The sequence below is a fragment of the Glycine soja genome, chromosome 9 (genome assembly GCF_004193775.1).
Source record: "Glycine soja cultivar W05 chromosome 9, ASM419377v2, whole genome shotgun sequence".
Taxonomy (NCBI): Eukaryota; Viridiplantae; Streptophyta; class Magnoliopsida; order Fabales; family Fabaceae; genus Glycine; species Glycine soja.
The window spans coordinates 36,616,823-36,635,284 of NC_041010.1; the positions used below are offsets into that span (position 1 = coordinate 36,616,823).

The window sequence follows — 18,462 nt, forward strand, 5'->3', positions numbered from 1 at the left end:
AGATAAAATCAAATCAGAATCAATCATATTTAATTGGATTAGTTTGGTTTTGATTTTGAAATATCAATTTCAACCATATGGGTTGATATTCTGCAAGGTACTTTAGACCGTAGGCAATCTGAATCCTATGGGTTGGTTGATCTATTTGTAGTCTTAATGTTAATTATATTATTGTGTACTTCAACAATCAACATGGAATGAATGTGTTGAAAGTAGAAACATACAAATACTTGAGAAAATTACAAATGAAAGGTGTATGTAGTGTAATGTAAGTTGTCTCTTAGCCATGGCTTTCCTTCTCATCTTATAAAACCACACAACACTTCTCACTCTCATTACCCACTTTCATTCTCCGAGTTAACTCACCAGCAACCGCATGGCTGCTGAACCCACCAAAGCCAAACTAACCCTTCCATGGAAAGTTCATTTACTCACTTCCCTCCTTTCCACTCTCGGCGGCGCCTCTCGCCGCTCCAACGCAACCATCAACTACCGTCTTTTCAACCTCGCAGACCGCCAGTCACTGCCAAACCCCACCCTCATAGACGGTGTTTCCTCCTCTGCCATCTTCGCCACCTCCCTTAACGTCGTGGTCGTCTCCGTTTACTACCGCCTTGCCCCCGAACACCGTTACCCGTCTCAATACCACGACGATTTAGACGTGTTAAAATTCCTCGACCAAAATGACAACGTTTTATCCGACGTTGCTGATGTCAGCAAATGTTTTTTGGCGGGTGATAGCATGGGTGCAAACCTGACCCACCATGTGGCAGTTCGGATTTCCAAAGAGAAGCTCCAAATGGTGAATGTTATTGGGTTGGTGTCGGGGAAGGAATTGCAGTTAATCGATTATCCAAACACTTTTCATGGGTTTTACCTTTTTCCTGAATTGCCCAAGGAGTTTATGACCAAGCAAATGGTCATTGTGAATTGAAGGGTATTTTGGTAAGTTAATTATTTGTCTGTGTTGTATGAAGAAGGCAAGAGAAAAATTGGAAGGTCGTGTAACATATGTATGGAATATTGTTATGGTGGGTGATTGTCGTTGTCAAGTATAACTCAGTAAACAATTCCTCGTGTTAAATTAAATATAACAACTTTGCTAAAAATAATTGGTCCCTGGCATGCATTAACTGATTCTAATTTAAGAGTGCTCTTCATGTTTACAGTGGATTAACGAGTATTTTAAGAAAAAATATATTTAATAAATTTTTTTGGATGAGAAATAGTCAATAAAAAAATAGTTAACAAAAGCTCTCCTTCTATCTTTTTTTTTGAATTTTTATTCACATTATTTATTACCAATAAAAATTAAAATATTATCGCATGTGCCTATCCGTATTTGTTTTTTTAGTTAGATAAAGAAAATAAAAGCAATTAATTTATAACATAATATTACTTCAAAAAAGAAACTGAAATTAAAAAAATGTCTAATTAGAGTTCATGCATAAGTACCAAATTAAAGATGAAATGGACCGATAAATATATACACTAAAACATAAAAGTTGGTACGTAACATATCTTTATATATTATTATAAATTATAGATACTTCTCAAATTCCTCTCTATTTTTTTTCTTCTCTTTTTTCCTCTCTCACTTTCTTACATTCATCTCATATCTGCGCCGAGAAAACTATCAATATAAAATATTGAACATTAATTCAGTAACCCAAATAAGATGTTCAAGTAATTAAGAACATGATGTCCGTTCATTTGTTTTTGGACCTGCGCTAAACAATGACAAGACTTTTGTGTTTGGGTGAAGATGAATGATAATGACAAGTAAAAGGAAATGCATCATTAATAATCATTGTCCTGTTTGGATGAGAAAATTTTAAAATTTTGAAAAATTAAAATTCTTTTATTTTTAAAATTTTGTATTTGGATAAAAAAAATTAAAATTATGAGGATAAAAGAAAATGAAGGTAAAGAAAAGAAAAAATATGATTGGTGTGCTTGGAAAGAGAAGAACACTGCTGTATAGGCAGTCGCAAGGAAACTGGAACACAGGGTGTACCCACCATACCCGACCACAACATTCAGTCAACGACGCAAGGCATGACTCAGGCCCTCCGCGTCGGTAAGCACCTCCGCCGCGTGATGGATAGTGACGGTGGCTCCCCTAGGTGTAGTTGTATGTGTCCTCCTACGCCCACACTCAATCAATGTTCCACGAGCTCAGATTGTATTTCTTGACGAAGAGGATCATCGGCGTGAGAAAAGAGTCATGAGTTCGAGACGAGATTTTGGAAACTTTTCAGGTGGAAGAGAAGATGAAGATTATAAAAAAAATACGCTAACGTTTTAGAAAATTCTTCTATCAAGAAGAAGAGAATTCCAATTTCTCACCTTTTAGAAGGAAATTCAAATTTCACATTTTTAGTTGTTTAAAATTTTAAAAATTTAAATTCTTTATAAAAAACATCCAAACAATGAATTTTAGATTATAAAAATTTAAATTCTCTGATAAATTACTTTCTTCCGTTAAAATTTTTCATTCAAACGCACTCTTAAAGAAATATGCTAAAAAGGATCAACTCCCATATATATACCACGGTTGTTTCGGGAACAGGAGATGTACAATTAGAATTTTCCTTGGAAAGACTTTAGGAGTTATAAGTTTGGTTAGGTGGTAAAAAGAGAAGGATGGAAGTAAAAGGTTGCCAAATTGATTTCCTGTTAAAAAAGCTGCTGACAATTAACGATTAATAATTTGTCGATAAAAAATACCTCTCGAAAGACTTTCTGTGATAAAAAAACAATACATTGCATACTAATCTACGCTGGAACCTAGTTCACGTACATGGTAACGGTCGTATGATTCAAAGGTTCACATCGCAGTACATTTGCCTGATTAACATAAACATTATCATACAAAGAGCATCAATCATTAAGCTTAACAACTTTATTCAAAAAAATAACAAGCAGCGTGTACAAGAGATCATTATTAACTTACTGTGGCACCTAATTTCTGTGTTTAAAAGTGTCTATCTGATTGTATCAAGCTGACTTCATGAAATAGAGATTAACAATCCATTTGCTGCAGTCACTTCTTAAGCAGCATTTTTTGCTTCAAGTGTTCTGTGAATAATAATTGCACTCTACTGTCTATAAAAACTTCGATCAACTAATGAATCCAACACTTCGACACGTACAGAAGAAAGAATATTTTTCATGGAGATCCCTCATTTCCATTTGTGAGGCATGATATCAGGGTGAAGTCCCAAAACATGCTCTGGCATAAAATCATGGCGTGTTAGAATCCCAACAACTGGAGGTCTCTGCAATACGAAGTGATTGTTAGCATATTTTGCATTAGGTGAAGCAAAAGAAGTCAACTTAACTAAGTACATATTCAATAAACTCTTATTAAAATGAGAGTTTATTCATGAGCTCAATGATGAAGCTTACTGAAATAAGCTAAAAAGAGCTTATTTTAATTGGCTTCTCCATGACACTTGTTGAAATAAGATAAAAAGAGCTTATAAGAAGGTCAAAACTCCATAGGCCACTTCTATAAATTCAAATAAGTTTTCTAAATGCTCCTGTGATCTAATTGAATGAGTAAACCATCAATTTTATCCTTACACTATTACCCTCTTTCCTGAATAGTCCCTAATGTAAAAAAAACTACTCAAGTAGTCCTAAAATTATTAAAAGTCACGCCAAAGTAGTCATCCAAATATTAAAAAACCCTTCAAATTAGTTCCTAAACTTAACTAAAATACATCAGCTTAAGGACTATTTAAAGTGATAAACATTCAATACTTTAATGAGTACTTAAATACTTTACTTTTGGGACTATTTATGAGAGAGGCTCATGCTTCAAGGACAAAATTGATGGTTTATTTATTTTGGAATCTTCAAATAAACTGTAGACAGAGATGAAAAACTGTAATGTTTACATGGCCAAAGAATGCATATGACAGATTCAAGTGAAGGAGTATATAATAACATTTTTTGGGAGGGAAAAGAAAAGATATCATACCCCTTGGCTCTTTGGAACAACACACATGTGCCTGAGTCCATGTTGTCGGAAAAGAATAGCAGCTTTGGCTAGTGACATTGTCTCAACCACAGTGTAAGGAGATGCATTAGTTATGGGATGGAGATCAACATACATATCCATCTCTTCCTCTTGGATATCAAGATCCTCTAGTTTGATCCCCTTTCCTGATCCCGCCTTTCCAAAATCCAAAGTAGAAATTCTTTGGAAGATCCTTTGATTTGCAAAACCCCTATCCCTTGAAAAAATCTTCTCCTTCAGTAACACTAGTAAATGAGACCTCAGTACAAGTCCACATAACTCTGGTGAATCTGAGAAAGGTGGTTCATCAATGACAGGAAACCCATTATGTCCAGTAGTATTCAAAGCTTGCAATATATTTGCAACCTTTTCGATGCCAGAAAACGTTATCAATGGACCGGAAACAACATCGCGTGTTACTAAATTCCTCATGTAAGGTTCTGCATGAGCCTCCAAATAAGGAAGTCCTTTGATCTTAAGTATTTGATCATAGACACCCTTGTTGAAGCTGTCAGCCACGGATTTTGAGACCAATAAGACTAACATCACAAGTGGAAGTAACAAGAGATCATTAGTGAGCTCAAGCAATATGACACAAAGAGACACTGTCATTCTCATGGTGCCACCAAGGAAGGAAGCAGCTCCAAGTAAGGCAAAGAGTCCTCTGTCGAGTTCGGTAATCGTTTCGAAGAGCCGGCCGAAGAGACGGCCATAGGCAGCACCAGCAAGTATGACAGGAATGAAGAGCCCGGATGGAATAGCAATGCCATAAGTGATTATCCCAAGACAGTAAATAGTAGCAAAGTAGATAAACAAACTGGTAATATGAAACTCTTTGATTATCCTGGGGCTAAATAGATTGCGAATAGCATCATCATTGGTGTTTAGAAACAGGGAAGCAAGATCATTGTAGTAGCCTGGTGGGCATTGAAAGCTTTTGTAGTCTCCAGACTCATCAACAGAGGGACAAATCACTGTTGAATTAGAAGGACAGCGAATGCACTTTGCAATCCATGGCAAGAAATAATAACAACATGATGTCAAAAGAGCAATTGTGACAACAAGAGAGATTTTGGAAAATGCACCTTTTCTGCCACAAAACACAAAAAAAGGGGTTATCAGTAATATTGTTAATACATTATAGCTTAAACTATTCATTTGATCCCTGAAGTTTTTCTCATTTTAAGTGTTTTAGTCCCTACACATGTATAAAATTTCAGTTGTCGTTCTCCTTGATATTATCATATAACACTATCTGACAGAGTAAAACGGCTACAAAATTTTTTTGACAGTGATTAACTACCAAAAAAACTATTTTCAAGGACTAAAACTTTCAGTTTTTCGTATAAGGACAACTATAGGACCAAATGAAAAGACTAAATTGGTTAAATTTATAAGGATGCATCCATCCTTAATTTAAAGTGGTTAAATTTATAAGGTACTCTAATTTAATTAAGGTAAACACCCTTATTTTCTCACTTTATACATTTCCTCACTTTTAGAATTTGGACTTAGGGACGAACTCAATTCTCCACTACCATTTGGAAGGTGAGGATTGTCCACACTTTATAAATTCTATTTAAGGAAATTAATGCAATCCCAAAGAGACCGTAATTAAGGCAGCTTTTCAAAACACCTTTAGGGCTATCGGCATCTTATGCCACTTTTTTCTCTCTTTTAACATGGGCTTAGGGCCTAACTCAATCCCCATTTAAGCCATGTCTCTAATGAATGAGATTAAACACTAGGATGAGGCTGCATATAAGGCAGCCCCTAAAGAGGCCACAATTAAGACAGGTTAGAGGTAATCGCAATTAAGACAGTCTTCCAACACTCACTTTAGAGAAAGTATTATCTGTAAGCATGATTAGAAAATAGCAAGTAAATGGCTAAGAAACTATTTAACTTTGAATGTGAGGACATACCCATTGATGATGCTATATGTCCGAACAACCTTATCCACAAGGTAATTATATATGCTTCCAAGAATTCCAGCAATGGCTCCCAAAAGTAGCACTGCAAATATCCCACTAGCACTATATGTTATATTGGCTGAACTAACGTCATACATTATCAGACCACCTTCCCCAAATAGCCCACATTTCCCTGTGGCACAAAACTGAATTGCAACTCTTAAAACAATAGCAACCACTGCTGTTGTGAAAAAAGTCCTCCAAAGAAGAGCACTCCGCCACCTGAATGTATGGCCCATAAAAATATTTAAAAAAAAATGTTCAGTTTTCTAAAATGGTCATAATTTACAATGCATAGCATCAACTGTATCATCTATCTTGTCATGCAGTTAAGATCATTAGATTAAAACCAGAAAACATGAAGCAGAGTTCCTTCTCTAAAATCTTTTAAATAGAAGGTGTATTATACCCTTTTACTCATAGCATAAACATTTGAGAGTACTCAAGGCATTAAGTAGAAGATATATTGTGTAGGCATCATATTCCATTTGTCCATAGAAAAGAAACAGAAGCCTTAAAGATCATAAATTATCAAACATAATGAAGTTATTCATGAATTCAGTGACATTCTTCCAATTAAACTTTATTTAGTACACTAACGTCAACTCCATATAGTAACCAGTTAGCTGCCTGCTTTATTTTCAATTTTTATTTTATAAGAGAGACTACTAACTTTCAAGTTATGTAATTCTAACTTCTTAAAAGTTAAGCAAAAATACTTTGATTTGTTTCACATATTCGTATCCAATATCCATACTCTTGGATACTTCACCAATACCTTTAAAAAAAGTTATGAAAATCCAATACAACTACATACGAGACATAAAAGTATGTATAATATAAAAACATAAAAGCATGTCCGTTGATGAACCAAGAAATGAAAATTGTCTTCTATATGGATGATTTCAAGAAAGATGTAAAATTGATATTATTCCTATTTGTAAACAATAGAAGTGATTTATGATGGCAATTTATAATCTTTATTTTGTTTACTATGTTTTGCGAACTTTTATACATATCTAAATATGTATCTTACACTATATCATATATAATTTTGGAATAAACATATCACCGTATCAGATACATATATTGCATTTGATACACGTATCAAATCTATGCATGATATCACACTAATAATGATTACACATTCACAGTTATCTTACCACTATTCATGTCATTTTACTGCTTCTTTTCCTTTAACATTTTATACTGCATATTAGAATAAAGATTGTAGGGATTTTTCTTATCAGAATTACAAGTTTGCAATCTAAAGATACCATGAAGTTGGGAGAGAAAGAGTAATTTGAGCTGAAATAGATACCATGAAGCTGCCTCTTCAAGGGCAAAAAGGACACCACCTACTGGTGCACGAAAGGCGGCAGCAACACCAGCAGCAGCACCACAAGTAATCATGTCTCGCCGGTCTCGGTCATTTTTGAAATATCTAAGCCAAGTGCAAGTCAAGTGATACTTGTGAGATCCACCCTGACCCAATAAAGAAGCTATGCATGCACCTGTATGTACCATAGGCCCCTCTTTGCCCACCACAAATCCAGCAGAAACTCCTAGGATGGAACCAAATATCTGTCACAGTTAAAACCATATATAAGTTTCATAAAGACATGGAGCATTCCCCAAGAAGTAAAAATTATTATTTTGTTCTTACCACTAGAAAGGGGAAAAGCACAATGTATTAGGAATGAATCAACACAAGCTAAGGGGGTGTAACAAGCTACACCTAGTGGCAAAAAATATTTTCTTGTTGTGGCTGTATTCTCTAATGAAATCCTAATAACATTTTCAACGTATCTAATTATGTGAAATTTCTTATCCATTGCTAGTCAACTAGATCAAAGAAAATAGCTTATGTCAGTATAAGAATAATCCTTTAAATTGTCATAGTTTAATCTATGTTTTATTCATTATCAGAATAGATTGAGGATCAAATTGTTTAGTGTCTAGCCATTGAATCTGATACCATGTCAATAAACAAATTCACCTCAAAGTTTAAGTGTAAGCACTGGAATAATAGGTTTTATCTCACATTTTGGTAGGTCTATCTTTTCCATATTATTTTGCAGAAACACCTAAGATAAAAAAAAAAAAAAAGAGGTAGAGAAAGAAGTATAAGAAACACCAAACATGTCACAATAAATAGTATGTATATAAAATCACCTATCTTGAATAATTAAGAAATTGTTTTAACTTTTCCTTGGTAATATCCCCTGTAGTGCATTGATAATATTCACTCTTCACTAAAATTCTTTTATCTGAAATAGAAAACTAGTACTTTGGGTCATTTTCATTTGTTCAAGGAGTTATTCAATTTTTATCTGTGTTTATGCAAAAAGGGTAGACTTGCTCCTAGCATTGTAGTATTATTCACCTTTACAAAAAGGGTGCTTGGAGCCAAGATATTTTGAGCATCCACGCCATTGAGATATGCTTTTACCTCTGGAATGCCAGAGCCTGCAGCTGCTGGAGCAATGAAAGCACAAAGTGCAGCAGCAGCAGCTGCTAAACACATATTCGCACCGGCATATGCTAAAAAAGCATCAAGATATCTGCACTGGAACTACTAATCTGTGAGAATATATGAACACTGAACAGTAATGCCAACCATAAAGAATTGCATGACAATGATTAGTGATAACTGATAGAAAATAATTTCAACCAAGATCCCAAAATAATTTCTGCAAGGATTTTTGTTCAGTAAATTGGTGAATTATGATAGGATATAAATATAGAGAGATAGTTAATATACAATTTAATCCATGAAATGCTGCTTATTTTTGGTCCATGAAAGTAATCATTTGTACAATCTAGTCTTTCAATGTATCAGCTTGCTCATGTTTTAGATATTTCATCACAAATATATAAACAAAATGTGAGCAAAATCAATACATTTGGGGAATCAAATTGTATGTATTTACACTTTTGAAGACTAATTAGTCACCAAAAAGACTAAAATATAAAATATGATCAAGTTAACACATCCGCGGACCAAATTGTATATATTAACACTTCCAGGGAATAAAGATAAACAGAATGTCACTTTCAATAGTCACATTATAAGCACATCATATATATCTTTAATGTAAAAGTTATGAAAAGAACAATTAGCATCTGAAAAAAAATCAAGTACAGACCAAATGTCCATTAAGCAGTAAGCCAAATGCATCTGGTTGGATCTAGGAGCAAGCTCACCTGTGTTTAGACATGAGACCGGTGGTCATAAGAAGCTTGAAACCAGCTATGTTCTCAACTGCAAAACTGTTAAAGAAGCCAACCAATCCAGTACCTAATCCAATAAGAAGAGCAAATCCCCACTTAAGCATCACATAATGGATTATCTGAACCTTCTTCTTGGATCTCCAGTCATTCTTCAATATTTCATTGTCAAAAATCCTGAAATTAAAGAATAAGCATTCTGGTGTCATAGCTCATTCCTTAAGTACCTGACTTGCCCATGCAATAAAAGCAATTCCAAAGTTCTTGCTATTTGTAATTTTCATTAGCTGATCCATAATTATATGATTTTAAACGCAATGGCAAATTTAAAAGAAATACAAACATGGAGAAACAGAATAGAATCCGACATAAAAAAGCTAACGTAGTGACAGAATGGGGGAGGGTCATTGTATGCAGCCATACTTTAAAATTTGTAAACATAAAATGCTAAGGTAAAACTAGCTATAGTGGAACTGTGGAAGGCACTAATAGATGTAGATACCCTTTGCCCAGATTTCAAAAAAGTAAAAGATTTTTTACTCCCAATATAATTAAGTATAGGAAGTAGTAACAGTGAGCTACTTGCACAATTATTCATGGAAATGGACTCTTTTTTCAATCAAAATATTTTACTTGGTTAGTAGCAAAAAAGAAAATATATATTTTACTTGGTTTTGGACAGAAGTCACAGAGCACAATGACATCGGGTAATTTATGTCGTTGACCCCACCAAATGGGAAAATTCTTTGTTTTTGTTGTTATTGTTTATAATATTCCACTTTAATCTTGAGGTTGTGTGGTAATGGTAACTTTTTGACACTATATTGTCCCCTCTCTAGTTTTTTCTTGTCTATTCACCAAATATCTTTTATTGAAAAAAAATCAGTCTGGTATTTTTTTGTGACAAAGTTTTAACTTACCCTTTCATCCTATCTCTTGTGCACTGAAATTTGAGATCCCAAGTATCACATGAAATTCTGAGCACATTTGCTCCATTTAACCACTTGAGTACCTGAGATTCCAGGCAGAAGGTTGCAAAGCTGTAGAACTATTTATTTATTTTTGTATAGATCGCATGTATCCTACACCCGAGACAATCGTGCTCAGACTAGTAGAAATATTAAAGGTGACAAAGTTCTCTTTCTGAGTGTTTGGCACAACTACATACTATTTTGAAACATTTGTAGAACTAATTTGCTAAGCTAAAAGATAGAAGGTTTTGTTTGGCAATATATGGTTTATAAACAAGGACATTCTAGACAGCATAAACTCCAATTTGAAACAACTGATGCTATTACTAAGTTTGTAAAGATTCTAAAATTGAACCCTGACATCCATAAGGAAGCTAAACTGCAAACAAGGTTTAAGTTTACAAACGACACAGTGAGCACGAATGTTAGGGATTTTTTCCACATACTGCCATGCTACAAGGTTTTCATTCTTTCTCTTATGCTTCTTATCCCTCTCTTATGCTTATCATCATTTGTCCTTTCACAGTAAATACAAATTTTAGTGATTTATCCCATATACACTAAAGTTCTACTGTTTGCTGGAAATAAATTACAAAACTACCATATATCCTCTCTCTAAATTAAAATATCTACATTGAATGAAAGTATTTTCAGGACTTATTTTTCAATGAGAGAGTTTTTGGGAGTTTTTTTTTTTAATTTTTATGAGTTGTTATTACTAAAATATACTTTCTAATTTCATATATTGAACATTTATTTTAATTTTTTTATTTCTTTCAAATATACCTTTTAATTTTAATTTCAAATTTAATTTAATTTAACAACTAAAATATTGTTTCTCAATTCTCAAACCACTCTCATTTTATCTTTGTCTATATGTTTGATTTTCTTAACCTTTTATTTCTTTCAATTTATTTTTTTCATATTTATTTCTAAATTCAATTTGAATTTTTATAAAAGAAATGATCAAATAGTTAAAAATAACATCTTATCATAATATATATTTATTTATTAAATTTTTTAATTATAATATATTTTATATATTGTAAAACATTTATTTATAATAAATTTTAATTATATAAAAATAAACATTTATTTTGTACGTTATACCAACTAAAATACTAGTTTATTAACAAAATCTAAAAGTCATCAAACAGAGGAAGCACATGATGCAAAGACACCAATGCAAAATTGCAATTAAAGATACTTACAAAAAGGATATCATGTCAGAAAGTAGCTGGAAGGAAATGATAAAATGCTAAACTAAGTATGATTGAAATAAAGAAACAAAAAGCAGGTGGCAGACAGGACAACAAACTCCTAATCAGTTTTCTTTGATGTGTGCATAAACCACCAACCCCTCCCTCTGCCCTCCTAAAACAAAAAAAGTGATAAATTAAAGTTCCTCTATATGCAGTTTACAGAAAAAATTTCTTGCAACTGTATAACTGAATTCTGAACCAGCTTAAAATACTATTTTATAGAAACTAAAACTAAAAATTTAAAATTTTATAACAACCATATAAACATATTCAACCTAATAAAAAAGAGTATGTCACCCATGTTACTTAAAACATAAGTGTGTTTAAGCTCAAAATTAAAAAGAAGATTGCTTACTCATAGTCAAGGCTTTCAATAGGGCAGGGGTTGGCACCAACAATAGCAATCTGGGAGGTGGTGTTAGCCCTCTTCATAAGAAGTGGCATTGTATGAGCCATGTTTCTGTCATATATCCCTGACCAGTACCCTCCACTTTCTTCATTTTCTATGTCATGCTCATAATCACTGCAGTTTACACCATCTTCTGCATCCATCTTCTCAGCTCCTTCGCCGCCGGTTGGTGTCATCATAAGAACCTAATTTACACTACAGCACATGTATGTTAGTCAGAACAGAACCTGCAACAAGCACAACCACATCTTAAGCATGTGGTGAGATCAAAGTGGCATGTCATATTCAACACTTAAAAAAATTTCCCTATACTTTCCTCCACAGTAACAACTGACAAAAATTATTGAAGATTGAAGATTCAGAGAATCATAAGTTGGATTTGATCAAACAGTGAGTTCTGTACAAACGATTGTTAACTAACCGCTAACAGAAAAAAAAAAAAAAAAACAGAAGTACCCTGAAACTCTAATAATACAAATAATCTCAACAACCATAGCTTTCAACATTTTAAAGACTAGTTTTGAACCATAGTCAGTCAACTGGTTGAAATTCTGGAAATTGTTGAATCAACATTAATCACATGAAGAGTTGGCATATTCAACAAAAAGGAATCATAGGAAAAATTTCTCAGCATACAAACTAATGGCTCCTCAACCCCAGCGAATCAAAATCAAATCCTGGATGTGCCCAAATGCAAATAAAATAAGACAGTACTTAAGATATAAAAAGAAAAAAAAACACAACAATATAGGCAAAGATAGAAGTATCAGAAATTGTAGCCTTTACAGTGATGAATTATGCTCCTTCTTCTGGGGTATTTCCAACTCTGAAGATCATCCGAACATAAACGTTATCCGTGCATCTCTTTGGAAAGTCAAGAGAGAATATATATGATAAGATTAAGATGTAAGCGCTAAGCAGACAAAACACATCAATGATTCACTGCCACTACTTATCAAGTGTCAAATTAAACTTTGACACGAAATCTCGTTGTCTATTTTTATTTAATTCAACGTTAATATTAATTTCTTTCTCTAAGAGGAGTGGTAGTAAAACCTGTCTAATATGTTATTCTTACACTCTATTGATTAAAATTTATTCAAAATTATAAAATCACTAGAGATTTATTAAATGAGACATAAGACTCACAAAGTTTTATAATTTTCAATATAAGAGTGTACAGCAGAGTAAGTGTGGGAGTCTTTAACATTTCTCTTTTTCTAATTATCAATGAGATCTCTCTCGTTTCCTATTCAGGGCCCCTTTTCTCCCCGCAACTTCCATAGCCCTTCTTTGAGTTATTTCTTAGTGATTATTCTGCTTAATTCTACAGTATTTGTTAGATTTACCAGCATAATTTAAGATGGTAATTGGAAGAAATCCTACAGCCACCACAAACCATGAAAATTCGGTCCTAGAAGATGATCATGATGACCTTCCATTTTTGGATGCATACATGAAGCTGTGTATGTAAATTTTTCTCTATAGATTTGAACCTTATTTAATTGACAATATTTCTATGTTCCACCATCATCATCTAGAACTAATGGCCAACTCCACCGTCAAATATTGCCATAATAACCAACAAAGGTGAACATTTAAAATTTAATCTTTAAAACAACAAATAACTCTTACTAAAACCATAATGTCACTTTACACTACACAGCATTATGAAAAATAAAGTATCTATTTATCCATATTCACGTAATAGGTATTTAATCATCTAATAGTAACAATCTTTCTCACCTAACAGATTCTTCCATTGTGAACCCAAGACCGAGTTGCCGCCATCCATTTCAAAAACCAAATAGAATATCTAAGACCAAATTGGCATCATCCTCATGCCTTATGAAGCCTTATTTGTCACAATTTTCTAACAAAGAACCAAATGAAACCATAGAGGCACGCAAATTCGAATAAAAAATTTCACAATGTGGCGTCCAAAAAGGAGAGGCCATCATCATATTCATTATCATCTTCTGGATCCCTTGGGGCGGCTGCAGGATCTCTTTCAATCACCATTTCTTCCTCAACTGAATGGACATGCAGACACATATAGGGCTTATTAGATGATAACATTTTTCACTTTAAAAATGTGAAAACTATGAATTAGACCATAACTTATACATAGATAATCAAAATATATAAAAGTTATCTAGTGATCATATGTCACCATTTAATAATAAAGTCATTTTGTTTTTTTGGAATAAAGGGGACTAGCCCCTAATAAAGTCATATTAAAATGGTCAAAATTTAAAAAAAATGCACATGATTTTATTAAGTCATGTGATTACATCTTAGGTTATATTAAGAAAAATTAGCTAAAAGCTTGAGAAAAATTAATTTATTAAATTATAAGTGTTCGGTAAAATTAATGGTTGAAGTAGTTAAAAAGTGTAGATGACTGAAAAATAATGAAATCATGAATTATGTAAAAAGGATAAAAAAAAATTTGATAAATATATTAAGGATGGAAAAAAATATTAAAAGTTAGAAATCAAAAGCTAGAATTTCAAAAAAATGTTAAAAGTTACTTAAAAAACCTACTTAAAAAACTTTTTTATCGGATAGTCAAATGAATTTTTTAACTAGTAAAAAAAATAAAAATTAACTAAAATATCTTACCAAAAATAATGTTAGTATTTTTAATCTTGATCATCCATGTGTATAGTTATAAGAACTATATTCCTCTCCCTTCTTTTGTTTTTAATCTAACTGTTGAATATGACTTATATGTTAGAATCATTAAATTACAAGAATTATTCTTAGTCCAAATACATTAGTAATTTGTACCAAAATATTTTGGAAATAAAAACCATTATTCTTAAGTATATCAAGTCAACAATTTTTTTTTTATAAAATCTCAAAACTATTTGATAATTCATTAAATGATTTTTTAATTAGTATCTTAATAATAGTCACTAGTAACCTTCTAGTTCTCTTATTCTTTCTTATATGACTTTAAAATTTTCAGATTTAAAAAGCGTGTTTAAATTTGTTAATAGTTTTGAATTTATAAAATTTTAAAGTTATTCTTATAGAAAAAGTATTCTTAGCAAATAAGCATAATTTAATATTTCACACACACATATATATATATATATATATATATATATATATATATATAATAAAAAGTTATTTGTGTGTGTGTGTTTTTTGTATAATGATCGAGTATCCGTGCATCTACTTCATTTTCAACCCCTAGCTACCAATAAAGACTTGTCATCCTTAATTTTGTGAAAAGAAATGGTGACATTTGGTAAGTGGATGACGCATAACAGAACATTAAGTCTTTTTTTATGATATGGTATGAAATATTCATTGGTGATTAATTTTGATCGAAAAATCTGATTAATCATTTTTCAATCATTTTTTTATCTGAACATTAATTAAAAAATTCAAACTCATTATCTACTCAGGTCAACTACCATTTCTTTACAATAATATATATTTTTTAGATATAAAAGTGTGTCACTTATTTATTTTTGGAGATATATAAAATGTGTCAGATCCTTTGTTTTGTTTTATATTAAAAATGCATATGTAAAATAAAACTCATATTCCTAGGATCCTAGGAATAACATTGGACTACCTTAAAAAAAAAATAGCATTGGACAGCTGTAAAAAACACACACACATTGGACTAACAAGTCTCTTTTAAAAAAAAACATAGGACTAACGCATACATAGAAATATATATTTGAATCTCCTCCTATCAGTGTTAGGAAGTATGAAGTATATTCCTTATCCTTATTTAAAAATATATTCGTGACACATTTTCCAACGTTTATCGGAACGCAATAATCAATGCTCCTAATACATGTTTATAAGATTTTTTTTTTTTTTACTATTTTATTAACAATCTTAGTTGGAGCTACAAAAAGATAATGTTATTTCGTCCTATTAGTTTTTACTATTTTATGAAGAAAGTATTAAGCAAAAAATTAAATATTAAATATATAAAAAACAAAATGTATTTAATATATATCATAAAAATAGAAATATAATAAAAGAATGTTGCATTTAAATTTAAAATTATTTTATACAAAATATTAAAATTGTGCTGCCCCACTTTCACCGCCCCACGCTCTATATAATTTTAATTGTTAATTGAAATTAATATTTAATAATTTTCTTATATATTATACTTCTATAGATTGTTTATTATGATTTTAATCAGTAATTTTTTATCATTTAAATAAATTTTGGTTTCAATAAATATGAATTTTTTATTTTAGTTTTTAAAATATTTTTTTTTTATTTTAGTCCATGTTGTCAATAACTTGACAAATCAGATAATAATATAATAAGTAATAACGACATTAGTAGTCCATCAAGATTCTGATAATATGTTAAACTCTTTTTTATAAATTATATTTTTTAATTTTTGTTTAATCAAAATAGTTGATGGTATCAAATTAATTGATGAAATATTAAAAATATAATTTATAAAAAATACAAATGATTGACCTTAGATTCTTTGATAATGTGGTAAGTTGATAAATTGATAAACATTATTACATCATCGATTATTAAAAAGAATTAATAACAATCAATCATGTATCACCCAAAAATTAATTGAAATCACGACCATATTAAATCAACTAAAAGTTTCTACATTGGAGGAGGATATATGTTGCATTTAGCTCAAGCTAATTTTACTTGGAAAAGTGAAATTGGAACACAATGAGTTAGCTGCCTTAGTGTAACTCCCCAAAAGCCATATTGTAATTCACTTCACTTATCTTACTAATAAAATTATTCCGGGGAGTCCCCTTTCATTATCTAAGCTAGATCAATATATAATTAATTACGAATGTGCTTGTCTTGTATGGCCATATGAAGGTATTATGTTAACTAAAACGGATCTGTGTCGTGGTATGAAGTACTCTCTCATTTAAGAATGAGACTCAAATTTGTAATATAGGAATATGAGTTTAGAACTGGTTAAATTTTATTTAACTAATAATATGTTTGGCACTTTACTGAAAATGTGGATCTAAAGAACAAATGTGACCTACTTTCGATATTGGATTCAAATAAACGCAAGTTTGAGACTTAAGGTCACATTTGATATACCCTTTTCTTCCTTCTGCTTTTGATACACCTTCGTTGTAGATTTTTATTCAAGGGTGTTTATTCGTTGCAAATTTTTATTCGTTCAGCCTGATAAAGCTTCGCTACAATCATTATGTCATATTTTCTTATACACCTCATCTACTTGATTTATATATCAACGAATGAAGGCAAAAGAACATGTGGTCTCAAATTAATAATTCTTAAAGAGAACGCAGTGTATATGATTTATTTGAATAAACTTCTATATAAGACTATAAATACCTATAAGACAAGAACATGGGTTGTTCTTAAAGTAGTTTAGTTTCTATTGGAATCTTATTTGTTCTTGTGTTCTGTATTATTTGTGCTTAAAGCAATTTAGTTTCTAGCTATTTATTTTTAAGTTATTAATGTGTGTGTGTGTGCATGGACACGGGTGTGTTTATATATCAATATCACAGACTTTTGTAAAAAAAAATCAAAGATAGTGACAAGATATGTTATAGAGAAAGTTAGCATACAAAACACAAAATTGAGAACTTCTGCCTACTATGCAGAGAAAGTACAAAAAGAGAAGATAAGATAATACTTTATCAGAATATATGACTAAATATATGCATTTTAATGCGTTCTATAGAAGAAAATAGCTAGGCGTAATTTAAAATAATTTTCAAAAAATATTTCTTATGAATGCATATTTTTACATTTTTCTTAGTATTTATAAAAAAATAATAATTTCTAAATTTTAAGACTATTCTTATATAAAAATTATTCTTAGTGAATAAGCATGACATATTATTAGAAATTAAGAAGAGTTGAAAATCAATAGTGTTATATAATTGATGAATAATATTGTCTTTCAATATATGATCAGGTGTTTAATTTTTATGCCTAGAATGCATCAAATATAAAATAAAACTCGTCCGATTGTAATTCGCCACAAGGATTAACATAAAGACTAAACACAAGACACAAGAATATGTTTGAATTTCATATCAGGCTTACGAATCCTCATTTAAAAATACAAACGTGATAAGGTAAGACAACTTCCAACGTTTAACGGAACACAATAAACAACAAAAAGTTTTTTTTAGCCAAATTAAAATAGCCATTACATAAGCACAAGACTATTAAGGAATAATGAATGTTAATCAGGCCCTAAGAATATTAATTAAGAAATTTAAAGAAAAAACATTTTTTTAATTCTTTTATGATTTTTATATAATTTTTTTTAACCAGTATCCTAAGGATTGTGATTAACAATGCCCTTTGAGAACATTACAATTCATTCACCTACTGCACATATTCCTCCTTTACATGCAGCAAGTTATATCAGGTGTCTCGTTTAAAACAACAATAAGTATTAACATAGTGTGTTCAACAGCAAAAAGCACTAAGATAGTGCCACCCCAACTAATAAAATTGTGCTGTTCCTCTCCGACGCTGATCTCTTAATTTATTATATTTTTTTCTTTGAGGGAGATCCAAGGTCACTAAGCTAAAACACTAGTACAAGAGAAATTAAGAGCCA

General features: G+C 31.3%; 2 protein-coding genes across 4 annotated transcripts; one reads left to right on the forward strand and one right to left on the reverse strand.

Annotated features, from left to right (window-relative positions):
- Positions 1 to 376: 376 nt before the first annotated feature.
- On the forward strand, positions 377 to 934 carry LOC114368431 (probable carboxylesterase 18). The gene has a single exon (XM_028325709.1). It carries the CDS (start codon positions 377 to 379, stop codon positions 932 to 934), a length of 558 nt encoding a protein of 185 aa, XP_028181510.1.
- Positions 935 to 2,800: 1,866 nt separating this feature from the next.
- On the reverse strand, positions 2,801 to 12,837 carry LOC114368661 (chloride channel protein CLC-c-like). 3 transcript variants are annotated; one of them, XM_028325882.1, is made up of 8 exons: positions 12,660 to 12,837; positions 11,820 to 12,100; positions 9,208 to 9,408; positions 8,387 to 8,564; positions 7,322 to 7,584; positions 5,953 to 6,222; positions 3,989 to 5,117; positions 2,801 to 3,281 (listed from the first exon to the last, which is right to left on the reverse strand). In XM_028325882.1, the coding sequence occupies exons 2-8, from the start codon at positions 12,050 to 12,052 to the stop codon at positions 3,186 to 3,188; spliced, it is 2,370 nt and encodes a 789-aa protein (XP_028181683.1). In that variant the 5' UTR covers positions 12,053 to 12,100; positions 12,660 to 12,837; the 3' UTR covers positions 2,801 to 3,185. The 3 variants fall into 3 exon arrangements, with proteins under 3 accessions (XP_028181683.1, XP_028181682.1, XP_028181684.1); XM_028325881.1 differs by having other exon boundaries at positions 11,820 to 12,068; positions 12,660 to 12,835; XM_028325883.1 differs by lacking the exons at positions 11,820 to 12,100; positions 12,660 to 12,837 and having other exon boundaries at positions 8,387 to 8,569; positions 9,208 to 9,330.
- Positions 12,838 to 18,462: the final 5,625 nt, after the last annotated feature.

Coding starts and splice junctions, on each gene's coding strand:
- LOC114368431 (XM_028325709.1), top strand. CDS start 377: ATGGCTGCTGAACCCACCAAAGCCAAACTAACCCTTCCATGGAAAGTT.
- LOC114368661 (XM_028325882.1), bottom strand. CDS start 12,052: ATGATGACACCAACCGGCGGCGAAGGAGCTGAGAAGATGGATGCAGAA. Junction 8,565..9,207: donor GGTCTCATGTCTAAACACAG/GTGAGCTTGCTC, acceptor GTTCCAGTGCAG/ATATCTTGATGCTTTTTTAG. Junction 7,585..8,386: donor CAAGCACCCTTTTTGTAAAG/GTGAATAATACT, acceptor TAACTGTGACAG/ATATTTGGTTCCATCCTAGG.